Source organism: Microcaecilia unicolor, chromosome 5, assembly GCF_901765095.1.
Source record: "Microcaecilia unicolor chromosome 5, aMicUni1.1, whole genome shotgun sequence".
Lineage (NCBI taxonomy): Eukaryota > Metazoa > Chordata > Amphibia > Gymnophiona > Siphonopidae > Microcaecilia > Microcaecilia unicolor.
In genome coordinates this window covers 62,515,447-62,533,989 of record NC_044035.1, presented here as the reverse complement: position 1 = coordinate 62,533,989, position 18,543 = coordinate 62,515,447, and the positions used below count along the sequence as shown (strand labels likewise).

Genomic DNA, 18,543 nt, shown 5'->3' with positions numbered 1-18,543 from the left:
GGCTTGAGGTATTTACCAGAAAATGTGCATATATGTTTGAGAAACTTAATTATAAGTATGTTAGTTCCTCCCCCAACCCAGCTGCACTTCCTGAACCATCTACATTTTGAGTTGAGGTAGCAATATTTAGCCACTCCATGGAGGACAAATTCCACACCCTTTCATCTAGCAGCACAGCTAGCTGGATGAATCATTCTGAAAACAGCCCTCTTAGATGGGAATTTTAAAAGGCATTCTGGCAGGTAAAATCATGCATTATGGGAGTGGGAGGAGTAGCCTAGTGGTTAGAGCACAGGGCTTAACATTCACGGGTGACTGGTTAAGATCCCACTGGTGCTCCTTGTGAAATTGGGCAAGTGAGCAAAATCCAAATAAATAAATTATGTGCCTGGACTATATGTAGCTACACATACAGCCTGTTTGCACATACGTTTGTCCTACCTGAGTAGGAGAATTCTTGGGGGGTGGGTGGGGCTGTGGCATAGTTTAGCCTTGAATGCATATTTGATAAAACATGTGTGCATCTGTGTAAAATGAGCCAGGAAATTTGTGTATACCACAAAGCTGGATGAAATATGTGCATGCACCTACCACGAGGTACTTTTCAAAGAAAAAGTATGTGCATGCTTTCCCTTAGAAAATTGGTACAGCTACTGCACATACTTGCCACAGAAGTTAGGATGCGTGCTTTAAAATTACTCTTCCTATGAACTAAAATCTACTTAGTGGTAAGAGAAAAATTGAGAGAGGAAAATATAAATATTTCAATTGCAGACCAGTTTTATTATGTTATACTTATAAATAAATCCTAATAAATAAATCTAACTTCCTTGAACAAAAGCTAAATTCAATGAGGTACAACTAAACCTTACTGTAATGTATCGGGTAACCAAATATTAATACAAAGTAAACTCCAAGGAGGGAAGTTACTAAGCTGTGGTAAAATCTGGCAGTTTACTGTAGCTTGGTTTATCATGGGAGTCATGAACCTGAAAAAACTCAGTACCAGATGTTAGTCACTCCTGCCATTAATGAATACCAAAAACAGCAATCAATCTTACAAGTTGCATTATTCTGCAATCCTGGAGCACTGGTCCACTAACTCGTGACCCAATGCTCCCGTTTAAAGGAACTAGTGTGAAAGAGATGGAACCACATTTGTATTTCTAATATGCTAGCCCCTTTAACATGGCACCTAAAAGCACTGGGAAATGTGTTAGTGGCCCAAAACTCCTAAGCAGGAAAAATATAGCGCCAGTTTTGAGGTGAAATATGGAAGGTGAGCTTTGAGCTGACATTATTTTTCCTGGAATAAGGCAACTTGCAAAATTCAACACGAGCTGCATTTTTTGATTTACTTAATAATGATGTGTTTTGAATGCAACTGCATGCTTTGCACCTCATTATTATGTATCCTGAGGTAACATATACAGGCTTATTTTCAAAAGAGAAGGGCGCCCATATTTTGACACAAATCGGGAGATGGGCGTCCTTCTCCCAGGGTCGCCCAAATTGGCATAATCGAAAGCCTATTTTGGGCGTCCTCAACTGCGTTCTGTCGCGGGGAGGAGAAGTGAGTGCTCAACTATTTGCCATAGAACAGCGCTATATTTTTGAGTGGAATACGGTGGCCCTATGGGCCTTAACCTTGAAGTAGAATGGCTATGAAGCTATGCATTGACCTTAAGGGGTGGCGCTTATAGAGCTATATAAAGGCTGTCTAATAAGGTCACGTTGTTACGCATGGGAGCGGCGCTCCGCATACCTGGTCTGGATAGCAGTTTCAATGGTAAGCAGTCATTAATCTATTTACTTGATGTTAAAAGGATATAAAAGATAGGTGATATATAGAGTGATGTGCCCAGTTCTGCATTTGGTTTGTATGTTAATTGTAGAGTGTGATACATGGTTCCTCCTGATGAAAGAAACTACAAAATGCGGTCTCGCATCGAGGGCCTGGATGACTTAAAGCCCAGATGTTGAGCTGATTTGTGTGGTTTCTCCGGTAGCCTTCTCCTCGCCGTGCAGTGCCTCCTCATAAGCAACAGTTACACAGTTTGTGAAGGGATTCACAAACTTTGATTTCAAATCAACACTTGACAACAGCCGTCTGATATATTTGAAACATTGGAAAAAAACTATCGTCAACTTTGTGATATGATTTATAATTTTCAGCATATATTCCACTCAAGATAAGAGTCAAGAGTGACTATCTGATGGCATTTTGAATATAAAGATGATCATGGCTTCCGCATGATAGGCATTTATGACATGACTACGTATGGGTGTGTTGCTTGAGTGAATGTGTACGCTAGGTGGGTAAAACAGAGTTCCGCAGAAACTGCTATGTTATTCAAGAAATTTGTGTACATGTATTTGTAACAATTAAAATATATTACTTAAATTTGCGAGTACTGTATATGATTATACTATTGTAGAGTAGGTACTCCAATAATAGACTTTTCCCCTGTGGTTGTAGAATTGATTACATTTTAACTGCCAGACCATCGACCATTCTTCTAACGTTCGGAGATCCCTTCTCATCATTTCTACTCCCTCCAGGGTATCCACTCTATTGACTATTTTCGTGTCATCCGCAAAAAGGCACACCTTTCCTTCCAACCCTTCAACAATATCTCCCACAAATATATTAAACAGAATAGGCCCCAGCACTGACCCCTGAGGAACTCCACTGCTCACCTTCCTTTCCTCCGAGCGGATTCCATTTACCACCACCCTCGGCCACCTGTCGGTCAACCAGTTTCTTATCTAATTCACTACTTTCGGTCCTAAGTTCAACCCTTTCAGCTTATTCATGAGTCTTGTGGGGGACTGTATCAAAGGTTTTGCTGAAGTCCAAGTAGATTACATCTAGCGAACGTCCTTCATCCAGTTCTTTGGTCACCCAGTCAAAGAAGTCAATAAGCTTCGTTTGGCAGGATTTTCCTTTGGTAAAGCCATGTTGCCTCAGGTCCTGTAACCTGTCGGCTTCTAGAAAGTTAACTATCCTTTCTTTCAGCAGCAACTCCATTATTTTTCCTATCACAGACGTAAGACTTACCGGTCTGTAGTTTCCCACTTCTTCCCTGTCTCCGCTTCTGTGACCACATCCGCTTGTCTCCAATCTCACGGAACCTCTCCCGTCTCAAAAGATCTATTAAATAAATCTTTAAGAGGTCCCGCCAGGACCTCCCTGAGTTTCCTCAGTATCCTGCTACTGTTTATGAGCCCTTTAAAACTAGAGACAGACTTTACTTTTCTTTTTTCCTTTTCCTCTGTAACAGGAATAAAGGATTCACATTTGAGTGCTTCTGACATTAAAAGTGAAGAATAACTGTATTTATACAATTGACGATTTAGTAGTGCAGGCATTGCTTTAAGTGATTGCTTGTCTCACTATAACCACTAGAGGGGGTACAGCTGTCATAAACTGATAACCTGTATAGAGCCTTCAATTGTCCCTTTAAGAGGAAAAGGGCTTGGCATCCTGTGCTTAGTGTTACAAATTTCATCATTCATTCTTCTATATTTTTTATTTGTAACATCATGCTGATAAAGTATCATTTTAGAAAACTATTCAGATTAGCATGTTGATTACAGTCCTGAGGCCCTGTTTACTAAGTTGATATAAGGGCGTGTTAGCGTTTTTAGTGCGCGCAAAACGCTTAATACACCCATATATTCCTATGGGTGTCTCTAGCGTTTAGTGCACACTAATTTTAGTGTGCACTAAAAAACGGTAGCACCACTTACTAAACAGGGCCCCTGACAAATAGACTGTGCCACTTAGCATCAACAGGGGATGAGATTAGCAAGGAAAAAAATTAAGAATCTAAGTGGGAAAAAGGTGCTAGGAGAGATTGGTCCAACACTGCAGTTCCCTTGCCATCTTAGGAGATAATTTGATGAAGCTCTTCTGCAGGTTTAACAGCACTGAACCTGCAAAAATGCACATTTTTATGTTTAAATCTTTTTATTCAAAACAATACCTTCAATTGCAGCTACAATTTGCAAATAAAAATAGAAAACTTAACATGTCTTCAATTCAACTCTATTCAACAAATGAATTCACGAGAACATATTTCAACCATTTTCCCCCCTTCCCCTCTGTCCCCCCCCCAAATGCACATTTTTAAAACTGCCTGTGATTATACATATGCTACTGATATATACCCCCGGATTCTGTACATGGCGACTACAGTTGTGCGCACAATTCTGATCATATTCTGTATTGTGTGCACAACTTAATTAGTTTAACAAGTCAATCAGCACTGATAATTGTCGATTAACAATCAATTACTGACATTAATTAGCACTAATTATAATTTACACACACAACTGTCTAAGCATATTCTGTACAGTAATATGTGTAAATTCTAAGGCCCATAGCTGAAAAGGGGGCATGGCCATGGGCAGGTGATGGGCATTTCTAAAAACTATGCTTGTTGTTATACAATACACCTAGTCCGCGCCTAATTTAGGCTTAGGCATTTACACCAAGTTTTACTTGGCATAACTGCCTACAGATAAACTTAGTTGCAAAGACAGGCGCTAGGTGTATTCTATAAACTGCGCCTAAATTTAGGCGCAGTTTATAGAATACGCCTAGGCGTATTTCTTTTTGGCGCTGTTTTTTCAGGAGCCATATATAGAATCTAGTCGAAAGGGGATTATTTTAGACGCAATTCCTTAAGATCATAAGAATAGCTATTCTGGGTCAGACCAATGGTCCATCTAGCCCAGTATCCTGCTTCAAACAGTGGCCAATCCAGGTCACAAGTACCTGACAGAAACCCAATTAGTAGCAACATTCTATGCTACCAAACCCGGGGCAAGCAGTGGCTTTCCCTATGTCCACCTCAATAACACACTATAGACTTTTCCTCCAGGAACTTGTCCAAACTTTCTTTTAAAATCCAGATACACTAACTGCTGTTACCACATCTTCGGGCAGCGAGTTCCAGAGCGTAACTATTCTTTGAGAGAAAAAATGTTTCCTCCTATTTTGTTTTAAAAGTATTTCCATGTAATTTCATCGAAAGTGTCCCCTGGTCTTTGTACTTTTTGAAATCATGAAAAATCGATTCACTTCTACCTGTTCTATACCACTCAGGATTTTATAGACCTCAAGCATATACCCCCTCAGCCATCTTTTTTCCAAGGTGAAGAGCCTTAACCTTTAGCCTTTCCTCATACAAGAGGAATTCCATCTCCTAAATCATTTTGGTCGCTCTTCTTTGAACCTTTTCTAATTCCGCTAAATCTTTTTTGAGATACGGTGACCAGATTTGAACATAATACTCAAGGAGCGATACAGAGGCATTATAATATACTTGGTTTTATTTTCCATCCCTTTCCTAATAATTCCTAGCATCCTGTTTGCTTTTTTTGACTGCAGTTGCCCACTATGCAGAAGATTTCAGTGTATTGTCTCCAATGACACCTAGATCTTTTTCTTGAGCGCTGACTTCTAAGGTGGACCCTAGCATCAGGCACTATTCACATACTGCCCGACTCTGAATATCCAGGAGGACTGAATCGCAACATCGAGTGGATAACATTGCTGTGATGTGATTGGATGACGGAGTCAGTCCTTCGAGTGTGATTGGTTCTCCTTTTCAGAACAGCTGATGATATTTAAACATCAAGTATATAAATATTGAGACGCAGTGGCCATTTTATAAATTCCGCAGGAGATGAAGATGCAGTCTATCATAGTGGTACGTTAGATAAAAAAAAGCTTGTTCGACAGAAAATTGTATTTTGTGAGGCTTACTAAGATTTAATGATTGGCTCTTTTCTACAGGAGACAGTCCTTGATATAGCAGCTTTGTGAAACACGGATTCATGCTGGCATGAGAAGTCTCCTTCAGTATAATATGTAGAGAACTAAGAATTAAAAAGAAGAAGCTCTTAAGCTAAGTACTTTAATTTTGAAAAATAAGTTCTTTTGATAAAAATAATTTATAAGCAAAAATATAAAAAGTAATAAAATTGTGGATCAATGACAAATACATGCCCACTCTAAGAAATGCTCTGCTCGATAAATTGAGCCATAGTGGTGGTGTAATGCGCATCCAATAGATCCAATAGTGCTACTTGATATAAGTGTATTCTGTAAGACAAATCTTTAATTGATTTGGAGCTGGGCATTTTTGCTTGGAGATAAAAAAGCCCCCTCCATTGACAGAAGTTATCGACACTGCCAATATTCAGAATCAGTGTATGGAGTATCGTGCCTAATTTTTCAGGCTTTTCTGAGGAGCAAGTCTCCTGGATCCTTCAGCATCCTGCATTATTAGATGATGATGCCAGGGGCACCTCTCAATGCTCTTGGACTGAATTCCTTAACCATCATAAGAGATTACTAAGAGCCGAGCTGCACAGTAGCACCTTGGTGCAGTATCTTAATAAAATCTATGATCCCTAGAGGGCTGCGCATTATAAAAGAACCTAAACTGTATGCATTTGACAAGGAATTAATTGAAAAGTGGATAGCAATCCTCAATAAATGCAGTCGCAATCTAATGGTATTAATTGTGGAGAAAACGACAGTGATCAAAGGGGAAATTAAGGAGCAAATGTCAACTTTGGAACAACAACTTAGAGTCCTGTCCCTTAGAGGAGTACAACAAACAACACACTGAGTTTTACAGAATATCAATACTTTCAAAGAATCGATTCAACAAGTCAAAATAAGGAAATATAAACGGGATGAGCGTGATTACCATCAAGATATGGTATATACATGGAAGAATAAATCCCTCTCATATGAGAATAGAAAAGAACAAACATTTGAAGGATCATCAGGTGACTCTGATGGAAGTAGTGATGACGGATAGGAGACCCAAGTTGTCCGCATCAATGAAAATAGCTCAAATAATGACCACCCTTTAGATCGGGGGCGAGGAAGAGGATCCAGCGGGGGTCATTTAAAAAATTCAGGGAGACAGGGGACCAACCAACAGAGCATATTGAAGTGCAACTCCTCAGTGATAAATATTTCAGGAGTGGAATTAATTATTGAACAGCAAAATGTTATCAATTTGGGTTTGGGTTTCATACCAGCTACTGTTTATGAGCCCTTTAAAACTAGAGTGGCGATCTATCATTTCATTCGAATATTACAAAGAAAATTTTTTTTTTCAGAGCATGCTCCTTCCGTTGATATTTCAGTATTTAAACCTAAGTCAACATGGTACCCCTCAAATTATGGATCCAGCTATCAGTACGTTTTTGAAACTTATTCTTTATGATGTTACTCGGATTGAAGCAGATCACTCTAAAGGATGGATTATACATAATTTAACCTCAGCAGAATCACAAGCATTGAAAGAGCTGTGGGATAATCCTGAAGTGTACATCCATCGTGCGGACAAAAGAGGAGCTGTGATTGTACAGTCTAAAATTTCATACGAGACCAAAGCTCAGCAACAGCTGGAGGAAAAATTTTATTCAATCGTACAGCAAGACCCTACAATTGAGATTACTTCCTTGATAGCTGATATTGTAGATCCAGCTGTAGCAAGGGGAATGATTACTAAAAAAAAGATGCTGATTTTTTGATTAATAAAACTCCATCTACCCCATATGTATACTTTTTGCCTAAAGTTCATGAAGATCTTAAAAATCCCCTGGGTAGACCGATTGTATCCACAGTTAATTTTTTATTAGAACCGTTGTCAGAATTTGTGGATTGCTTCCTTCAACCCATGGTGAGAAAAATAGAATCACACATTAAGGATTCCTCTCATATGTTGCGACTTCTGATGAGCCTAAAGGGGATTCCTAAGGATGCATGGCTGGTCACCCTTGATGTTACAGCGCTCTATACGAACATACCCCAGGATGCAACATTGTTGATTATTAAAGAGAATTTGGAAAAACGTTTGCCCACCCCTTGCATCTCCTCAGGTTTCTTGATGGAATTAGCTACTCTAGTGATTAAAAAAAAAGTTTTCTGGTATAAACGTATTTTCTACCGTCAACAGCATGGGGTAGCAATGGGAGATACGCTAGCCCCTTCAGTTGCAGTCTTATATATGGCAGCCTTTGACGAGAGGTTTATCTATTCAGCAACTCAATATACTTCAGTAATGATTTGGAAATGCTTCTTGGATGATATTTTTTTGATCTGGACAGGATCTTATGAATCATAATTGGATTTCATTGCTTGGATGAATAACTTGGACCCTAATTTAAAATTTACAGCTACTTGTAACCAGGGATTTATTAATTTTTTAGATATTCACATTGAAAAAGTGGCTGATGGAATTTTTACCACTATCTATCGTAAAGTAACCGACCAGAACAACTATTTACAGTTTAAGAGCTTCCACCCATATCATCTGCACAGCAATCTGCCCATTGGACAATTCCTGAGGCTGCGAAGACTATGTTCATCTCTAAGGGAATTTAGACAAGCTGACATATTAATTTCTAAATTTTTGGACCGTGAATATCCCTCTGCTACAATTCGAAGGGCTTATTTGTGTGCTCATTTTGCACAGTGTAACCTTTTATTGCTGGATCAAAAATGTGAAGAAGAGAGTGAAGAGAAACAGATATGTGTTCTGCCTTTTTCATCTTTGGCTAAATATATAGCACGATCAATTATGACCCATTGGCATATCCTACAGATGGACGCAGTGTTTGAAAACAAACCTATAATTGTGTTCTCTAGAGCTAGGAATATAGGAGAATTGTTATCCAGGAAAAAGAGGAAAGAACCAATAGGGAGAGGTGAGGTGCCTCACCACAGTTGCTGTGGGCACTGCCAATGGTGCTCTCAGTCACTGATGGGACCAACATGGATGGATCCATAGACTAAACAAGTCATTAAATCTCGCTGGACTACAGATTGTTCTACCTCAATGGTAATATACACTATTTATTTATTTATTTATTTATTGCATTTGTATCCCACATTTTCCCACCACGTGGCAGGTTCAATTTGGCTTACAGAGTGCTAAAAAGGTGGTTACATAATTTAGATTTGTAGGCGTCTAGTACATAATACAGAAGTACAATAAACGCTTAGGTTGATATATTAGCATATTGTGAGAGAGGTTAATATTATCGTTTTCCACTTCTGAACTTTTTGTGATGTAAGGTGGTGTGGGATTAGGCAGATCCAGGAGGGAAAGACTTCTTGAAAAGCTGAGTTTTCAGGTTTTTTTCTGAATTATGGGTAGTTTTCTGTGAGTTTCAGGTCTTTAGGTAGTAAGTTCCAAAGTTGTGTGCCTATAAACGAGAGGCTGGCAGCATGTGAAGATTTGTATTTTATACCTTTACAATTGGGGTAGTGAAGGGTTAGGTAGGTTCTTGCTGGTCACATTTCTTATTGGTACATCGATAAGTTCCGTCATGTAATCTGGTGCGAGTCCGTAGATGATTCTGTGTACTATTGTGCATATTTTGAATGTTATGCGAGCATTAATAGGAAGCCAATGTAAGCTTCTTAGGAAGGGTTTTGCACTTTCGAAGCGTGTTTTTCTGAAGATGAGTCTGGCAGCCGTGTTTTGTGCTGTCTGTAGTTTTCTTATGATTTGATCTTTGCAGCCTACGTAAATACTATTGCAGTAGTCTACCTGGGTTAGCACCATGGTTTGGGATCATGTTGCGGAATGAATCCCTAAAAAAGTAAGGTTTTATACATTTGAGCTTCCACATAGTGTGGAACATTTTCTTGGTCGTGTTCTTAGCTTGGCTTTCTAACGTTAGGTTGCGATCAGTTGTTATGCCTAAGATTTTCAAGTGGTCTGAGATTGGGAGGGACAAACCCTGTGCGTTAATTGCCAAGAGGGAAACATTATTGTATTGGGATGAGAGATCGGGTTTTATCTCTATTGAGTTTTTAACTTGAATGCCGATGCCCAGGGTTCCATGATGGTCATGCTGTTTATTATTTCCTTGGTGATTTCTGTGGGGTTCTGTTCAAAGGGAATATAGATAGTGATGTCATCTATGAAGAGAAATGGATTGAGGCCTTGTTTGGATAGAGATTTAGCCAGTGGTGTCATCAATAAGTTGAATAATATAGGTGAGAGTGGTGATCCTTGTGGTACTCCACATTCTGCTTTCCAAGGTGGAGTTTCGATATCCAGCAACCTCCCACCCAGGATCCCCCCCCTCCCTCTCTCCTACTCCTTTGAACATCCAAACCCTCGCCAGGATCACTGCGGGCCTACCTGCCTGATTCCCTGTGGTCTAGTGGGAAATAGGCAGCAGCAATATAGACTCGCTCCTGCTCGTCACGGTTGCCTCTTAAAAATGGCTGTCATGATGGGCAGGAGCAAATGGGCATCGTTCCTGCCATTTCCTGCTAGACCACTAGGGATCAAGCAGGTAAGCCCACCGTGATCCTGGGGAGCGGAGGGAGGGGTCTGGTGGGTTTGGGACCTGACCAGATATCCCTATAGGGGTCCCGGTCAATATTCAGCTGAGACCCGAATGTGTCTTATATGGGTCCCAGCTGAATATTGTCTGGAACCCACATAAGACCCGGCTGTTAATACATAATGAATTAGCTATATATATTCAATGGCGGTGCGTAGACATTGCCGGCATTGAATATTCAGGACTAATTCTGCCTGTGGCGGACAGCATTTTAAAAAAGACTGACTGCCATGGGCTGAATACTGACCAGCAAGTTTTTATTTGTTTCCTGAAACATAGGGGCCCTTTTACAAAGGTGCACTGAAAAATGGCCTGCAGTAGTGTAGACGCATGTTTTGGGTGCACGCAGAATCATTTTTCAGCGCACCTATAAAAAACATCTTTAAAAATTTTTTTGTCAAAAATGGATGTGTGGCAAAATGAAAATTGCCACACATCTATTTTGGGTCTGAGACCTTACCGCCAGCCATTGACCTAGCGGTAAAGTGTCAGGCGGTAATGACCTACGCAGTCAAATGCCACTCGGATGCGCGTTTCGGCCATGTGCCAAAAATGAAATTACTGCAAGAGTCTCACGGTAGCCGGGCGCTTAACTTCATTTTGGCGTGAGTTGGGCGCACGTAGATGCTTACGCGGCTTAGTAAAAGGGCCCCCACAGGTAGTTATTAATAAAACAGAAATCATTTGGCATATTCCATAAAACAGGAGCCATATCAAAAAAAGGGATTTGGTTTAGTGCTGACTAGTCTAACAACTTCATACATGGCACGAATGCCCAGCAGATTTAAGCACATGAGAAACTGAGGTGGCTACTGGACAGTCCTGAAAGCATCAATAAGTATAATAAAAGAAGGTAATAGAGTTTTGATTCTTGGATAGACCAAGATTTGTTCTGGCCTCACACAGGGCTGGTGAAGGTAGTGGGCACCCTAGATGAACCTTCAGTCTTAAATCACCCCACCCACCAACAATTAACTTTCACGCTCCAAATCTGCAGCCTCCCTACCGAGACTTTGACAATTAAACTCAACAATTGTGATCAATATGCAAAAATCCTACAAAAATGGAGGTTAAAGTATATGCTGATGGTTCTTTGAGTTTGTGTGGCTGTCAGGACCTGCTGTTTGGTTTAGCAGCAGCTGCTCTTTGCTTCCCCCAAGAAGATGCTGTTCCAGGTGACCATCTAGTTTTGCCTAATGGTTGAACCAGCCCTGGCTCCATAAGACCAAGAGTAAAGGAGAAGGGAGAGGTCATGAGGGAGAAAATTAGCCAAAATAAAAAATCTCCCCTCATTTACACACATATGCTTGGTGCAATATCAACCAGGAATATTTTAGCTACATCACATCACTCCAATAATATCTGTGGAATTTGTACTTTTAAGTAATAATTGTAAAATGAAAGCCCAAAGCTGCTTATGAAAAACTGATTCTGTGTGGTGCACTCACTCTTTCCCCTAATTCAAAATGATGATTCTGAAGGGAATCCTTGCATCTCTTTGTGCTAACATCAAACAAGCAGATTGAGTTTGTTTCTGCTGCAGAGCAACTTTCTCAAATGCGTTTTTCCAGTTAGCATAAGAATCTTGTCTTTCGTATGAGTAACTATAATGATGTAAGTGATACGAGATTCACACACCTATCAAAAACAACATTTCAGGATCTGAAGAATTCACGCGGTGCACATCATTTTTTCACGCTCAACTCTGAATGTTGTTGTTACAGACACAGCATGCAGTACCACTGAGCATAACAAACCAATTTGTATAAGGTTTAAGCTACACAGAAAGTATGACGAACTCTATGAAACATACCTACAGTGAACAACAATGGGTCCGGAGTGGGAAGGATTCAATGCTTTGACTTTCTTTAAGAACTTGAGCATACCAATGGGTGTGAAAGGCACTCCGAAATCAGGCCAGCTGGTAAAGTGTAGTTGGGTAATTAGCCTTGGAGATTTGCAGCCATCATGGACCTGCTTTGTAAAACAAAAACAAAGAAACTCTATAATGCTGTGCATACAAAAAAAATCTAATAAACTTTAGATGAAAAAGATCATGTACTTTAATTCACACACCCTTGTTCAAACTAAATATGACAACATTTTAGCAAAAATAACTCAAATTATAATATATGAAGAAGTGAGTAAGGGTTAGGAGTTGAAAGCGGCATCAAAAAGGTGGGCTTTTAGCCTAGATTTGAAGACGGCCAGAGATGGTGCAGCAAGATAAAAGGAAAAGAGTCTGGAGTTAGCAGTGGAGGAGAAGGATGCAGATAAGAGAGATTTACATAGTGAACGGAGTTCCCGGGAGGAGTGTAGGGAGAGATAAGAGTGGAGAGGTACTGAGGAGCTGCAGAGTAAACTGCACTTGTAAGTCAATAAGAGGCATTTGAACTGTATGTGGAATGGATAATGAGCTAATGAAGTGACTTGAGGAGAGAGCTAATATGAGCATAGTGACACTGGCAGAATATAAGTCGTGTAGCAGAATTTTGAACAGATTGAAGAGGAGAGAGATGGCTAAGTGGGAGACCTGTGAGAAGCAAGTTGCAATAGTCTAAGCGAGAGGTGATAAGAGTGTGGATAAGGGTTCTGGGTATTGTGCTCAGAAAGGAAAGGATGAATTTTGGTGATATTATGGAGAAAGAAACGACAGGTTTTAGCAGTCTCTTGAATATGTGGAGAGAAGGAGAGAGAGAAGTCGAAGGTGACCCCAAGGTTACGAGCTGATGAGACTGGGAGGATGAGTATGTTACCCACAGAAATAGGGAATGGGGGAAGAGGAGAGGTTGGTTTAGTGGGAAAGATAAGAAGCTCAGTCTAGGTTATGTTTAGTTTTAGATGGTGGTGAGACATCCAGGCAGCAATGTCAGACAGGCAGGCTGATACTTTGGCCTGGATTCCTGCTGAACTTTCTGGTGTGGCGAGGTAGATCTGGGAGTCATCAGCATAAAGGTGATACTGAAAATCTTGGGATGAGATCAGAGTGCCAAGGGAAGAAGTATAGATGGAGAAAAGAAGAGGTCCCAGGACAGATCCCTCAGGTATATCAACTGATACTGGGATAGAAGTGGAGGAGGGTCCACCAGAGAATACATTAAAAGTACGGTGGGAGAGATAAGAAAAAAACCAGGAAAGAACAGAGCCCTGGTGCTTTGTTATGAAATTATCTCTCACATGCACTGTGAGCGCTCCACAAAAAACAAAATATTCACCATAAGCACAAATGAAAGCGACTGTCAGCTCAAAACGAAGCAGTTCCCAGAGAAAGCAGAGCTACCCATCGCTGCAGGAAACGTAACCTTTTGCTACGAAAAATCACAGGACTGTGAAAAAGAAAATGCTCCTGTCTTCAAACTATATTTGAAACAGAATAACAATAGAGAGAAACAAGAAATCTTTTTTCTAGGGCAAAAGAGAGGAAGCTAAATGGCGGAGGAAACTGTACACAGGAAGGAAAACAAGGTAGAACTGCCAGTCTTTCGGAATGCAAAAAAAAAAAAAAAAAAAAAAACCATGGGACACCTCCAAGTGCTGTGCAAAAAACCACAAATATGAAATTCAATTCTCCATATGCCGCTTAAGAAGCCAATTAGATATCAGTGAGCAGATCTATAAAAGTTTAGACAGAAATGGTAAAAATGTGCTGATAAACCAAAGCCCTGGTCATTTTCAGCATGTCTACCACCAGAATAACATTCCTCCTCCACATATGACACCTCTTTACCATTTCCCACTGCAAAGCACTGAACGAGTCAGCACTAGAACAGTATAATTATTTTCTACTACATTTTTGTATATTTATGTTTCCCTAAGGATATCATTTCAGTACACTAAACCTGGCCTGCCTCAATTATAGAGCCATCACAATTCAACGGGAGAAAATTCTTTACTTATGGGAAAATATATATCATAATCATAACACACTTCCCATATATACCCTACAAACACTAATTAATGTTTATACTTCACATTATGGGCTCCTTTTACAAAGTTGCGGCAAAGGGGGGCCTGTTCTGGCATCGGCGCGTGTTTTTGACGTGCGCCACGGCCCCCTTTTACTTCAGCAGGTAAAAGGCAGGCTTTTATTTTTTTTAAAGAAATGGACACGTGAGAAGTGCTTCACTTGCCGCACATCTATTTCAGGTGGGAGTACTTACCGCCACCCACTGAGGTGGTAGCTCCTCCCACGTCCATAGGGCTTGCATTTGGTCGTGTCTGAGATGGGTGTCCTTGGTTTCCATTATCGTCAAAAATCAGAAATGACCAAATCTAGGTTCAACCATCTCTAAGGACAACCTAAATGTTGTGATTTGGGCGTCCCCAACCGTATTATTGAAACAAAAGATGGATGTCCATCTTGTTTCGATAATACAGGTTTCCCCGCCCCTCCATCGGGACGTTTTTGCGAGGACATCCTCAGCAAAACTTGGGATTCCCTTTTGATTATGCCCCTCATAGATAGGTAAGAGAGTAAGAAGAGTTAGAAAGTAAGGTGACTAATTTAAAGAAAGTTGCACATGAGGTCAGAGAGATGGTTAAATATTATCTCAGCTAGGGTAGGAGTGGATAAACATGTCCTGCTGCAGTATGTGCAGCCCATGTCATTCCTTGTGTGTGTGAGTGAGACTAACAATTTATAGGAATTACAACTATCTGTAATCTTGTTAGAAAAATAGTTCTTTTTCTGTAACTGAATCTCTTTTTGATATAAACTTATCTGCTGTCTCCAGAGAGATTTCAACTCATCTGCCCTACTCTCCAAGGTCTCTCCAGTTTTCAACATTCCGTCTTTCTTTGCCTCAACTCCTCTGCATACCATGGGTCTATCACAGACCTTGCTTATGAGAGTTGACACCAACTGGCCAATGCTATCTAAAGCTTAGGGTGCGGGAAAGTCCCACATTAAAACACATTAAGTCCAGATTTTAATGGGGGGGTTTTTTTCTTAGTAAAAGGCCCCTAAATTGGGGAGGGGAGTTAACCTGTTTCTTAATAAGTAAAATGAACAAGTGTATCAATTGGATGTTTTCATTTCATTTACTTCAACATTTTACTTACCCTTAAAAAAAACTGCCCAAGGGAAGATATAGAAAAACACTCAGAAAATCCAAATACATCAATACAAAGAGAGATAACCTAGTAGTGACTAAGATAATACAATAAGAAAGAAGATAATGCCGTCCATAGCTCCCATGTTTACTCTGCTTAAATAGCCTCTCTACCACAGGGAACAAGTAGGTTCTTAATGCTTGACTAAACACCAAAAGCTCATCGAACAATCGCAGGGCCATTAGCAATTTATTCCACAAAAGAGGGAAAAAGCAAGAGCCCTCAACCTAAAAGGTCTAACCTCAGAGAGACCAATTAGTTTGGGAATCTGGGAACAAGCAATATGTGCAGGTATGTATCTATGCAATTTGGCTATCAAATTGCCTAGATTAGACTAATTAAAGGTCACCACCAGCAATTTAAACTGAGGACTCTGAATGACTGGTAGCCAGTGAAATTGATTCAATTTAGGGGTAAGACAATCCCTTGCACTAGCCCCTACTAACAATTTCACTGCCACATTTTTGACCCTCTGTAATGTTTCCACATTCTTCACTAACAGGCCTGCAATAATCCAGTGGCATCAAAATAGAAAATTGTGGAGAAATACACACAACAGGGACTCTCTATCCCTATACTTAAATAATATTCCACATTACATGTTCAAAGAATGTGTCTTGAGTTTAGCTAACCATCAAATTATCCCAACAGACTCTGTACCACGCATCTTATGCTAACACTGTATTATATCTCTGGTATTTGAATTCCAGTGCTATTAAATGTGTATATTTTTGATACTGTTTCACGGTAGTTCTATTATTAGGTTTTAATTTACTGTTTTCAAGTTTACCTCATTGAGCGGTTTCAGTATTGCCGCGTGGCAGCTGCTAGTGCAGCTTAGTAAACAGGATGTAAGTGAGACCTATTTACTATATTAATGCGGGGCTCAATGCACACAGAAAAGTCGCTACAGCGTGTTAAATTCTGCATTTATTTATTGGGATTTATTAACCGCCTTTATGAAGAGATTCACCCAATGCGTTGTACAACAGGTACAGTATAACATAAAACTTACAATTTTGTAAACCCTATGTTTATTAAGCGCGGCTTAGTAAACATAGGGGTTAATATTTTAAGCTCCTCCTAATGCAGTTTAATAAATAGGCCCCACAGTGATGGTAATTTTTTGGAAAAGCCTAAATATTTTGTTAGTTTTCCAGGCGACAGCAAAAAGAAAACAAAATCTAGTAAATTTATTTGGACTCTTCCTCTACACTGTGCTGAATAAATGAATAGAGACACAAATAACAATCACCATTCAAATTTATAGTCTAGAACATTTTATTTTTGGGTGGGACTAATTGTGCTTTTCCTTGAAAATCACAAAGTTTTAATCATGCACATTTTTTTTGTCCTGCAGTTTCCCCGACCTGCTCTAGGATTATGGTGCTCTGAGCCTTCATTCACAGCGTTTTCAAACGTGTCCTCCTCTTGTCTAGGGCAGCCATCACTGCCAGTCTTCTACCAGAGGCCATAGACTGTGATTTCCTCAGGTTCTATGCATCCTAAGTATGGCCTCTAGATGTCACCACTGTGAAATATTGAGGACACCCTCATGAACTGTGAATGCATGGCATATTTATTATGCTTTCATTTTGGCATTCAAATTGTAGGACAGTTTTGGAAAATGTAGCAAATGAAAAGAGTATGGCCTTTTCATTGCAAAGTGCTAGCAGTGTGAGGTGATCACAACTAAACAGGTAAACAAAAATATTGCAACATACTATGAGAGCAAATAACAATCCCAGTCTGTTCATTTTCCCTTTTTTGCAGCTATCTGAAGATCCTTCCATCTTTTTTTTTTCGTTTCCCCACAAATACACTATACTCATCTCATACAATTTTTAATTCTGACACTATTTTACCCCATCATCTCCACTGGTAAGCCATTTTGTACATCTACCTCCCTAATTCCTCCTGAATTTACCCATTTCGGTCCCATATCGTCACCTCCTATTTAGTGAAAAAAGTCTTAACTAACAAGTATGCAACCTAAGGGGGCAATTCTATAACAAGGCACCTCCATTTAGCTGCTCTGTAACTTGGGATGAAAGCCTACCCTATATGGACTAGAGGCCAATCAAATTTCGGTTTCAGTGCTGAAACAGACCCAAATTCAGTCTTGTTTCGGTTTTGTACGAAAACGCAACTGAAACTGTGTAATGTACCTGACTATCTCTGAAATTGATGTAGTACCTGCTCCTTCAGCACTGAACAGGAGCAGCTACCCCCTGTACCCCCCTCTAACTAAAGCAGCCCCCCCTCCTGGATTCCCACCACCATCCATGGGCTCTCCCAGGGCCTACCTTACACGCATTGGTGATGCAGTGGTGCAGTCGAGGCAGATTGCAGCAGCCATTTTGAGACTCCTGTCCTGACTGCACTACCAACTCTTATAAGGTAGGCCCCAGGTGGTGCCTATGGGTGGTGGTGTTGGAGGTCCAGGAGGGGAGCTGCCTTTTTTTGGGGGGGGGGGGGGGAAGGAGGCCTGGGAGCGAAGTTGTTGCTGTTTCAGTTACGGTTTCAGCCAAAACCGAGGGACGAAATTCAGTTTCAAGTTCAGCTTCAGCTGAGAAAAATAATGGTTTTGGTGGACATTATGGGTGCTCAATATTAGTATACATGTAGTTGCCCCCATTTACAACTGCCATAGATATGGTATAAATGGAGGCACCTAAATATAGAAGCTACACAGACAACTTACAGTATTCTGTAACTTGCCTGCCTAAATGTCTGCCCCGTCTATGGCCTGTCTATGCTTTGTCCATGTGAAAACCCCCAAGTATGCGCTAGGCTATTTGACTGCCTGTTTGCAGAATACCTCTTAGGCACTCAAAAGACATTTTTGCGGGTAAGTGTACAGTTAGATACCTAAATGTCAGCACTCTGTACATTTAAGCGCACAGTTGGCATGTAAATGTTATATTATGTTATACAAGGCTTATTGTTCGCAAATACCTATACATAGTTCATTGCAGATTACAAAATTAAAGAATACTGAGACATAACCTCAGGAATTATATTATGTTGTAC

At 40.2% G+C, this 18,543-nt stretch overlaps 1 protein-coding gene across 5 annotated transcripts in view; it reads right to left on the bottom strand.

Moving 5' to 3' along the window:
* The window catches only part of PTPRE (protein tyrosine phosphatase receptor type E), a 435,598-nt gene that overhangs the window by 91,419 nt on the left and 325,636 nt on the right, over positions 1-18,543 (bottom strand). For all 5 annotated transcript variants that reach the window (XM_030202956.1, XM_030202958.1, XM_030202957.1 and 2 more), the window contains one exon: positions 12,212-12,375. In XM_030202956.1, coding sequence (XP_030058816.1) covers positions 12,212-12,375 — 164 coding nt within the window. The remainder of the gene's footprint in view (positions 1-12,211; positions 12,376-18,543) is intronic.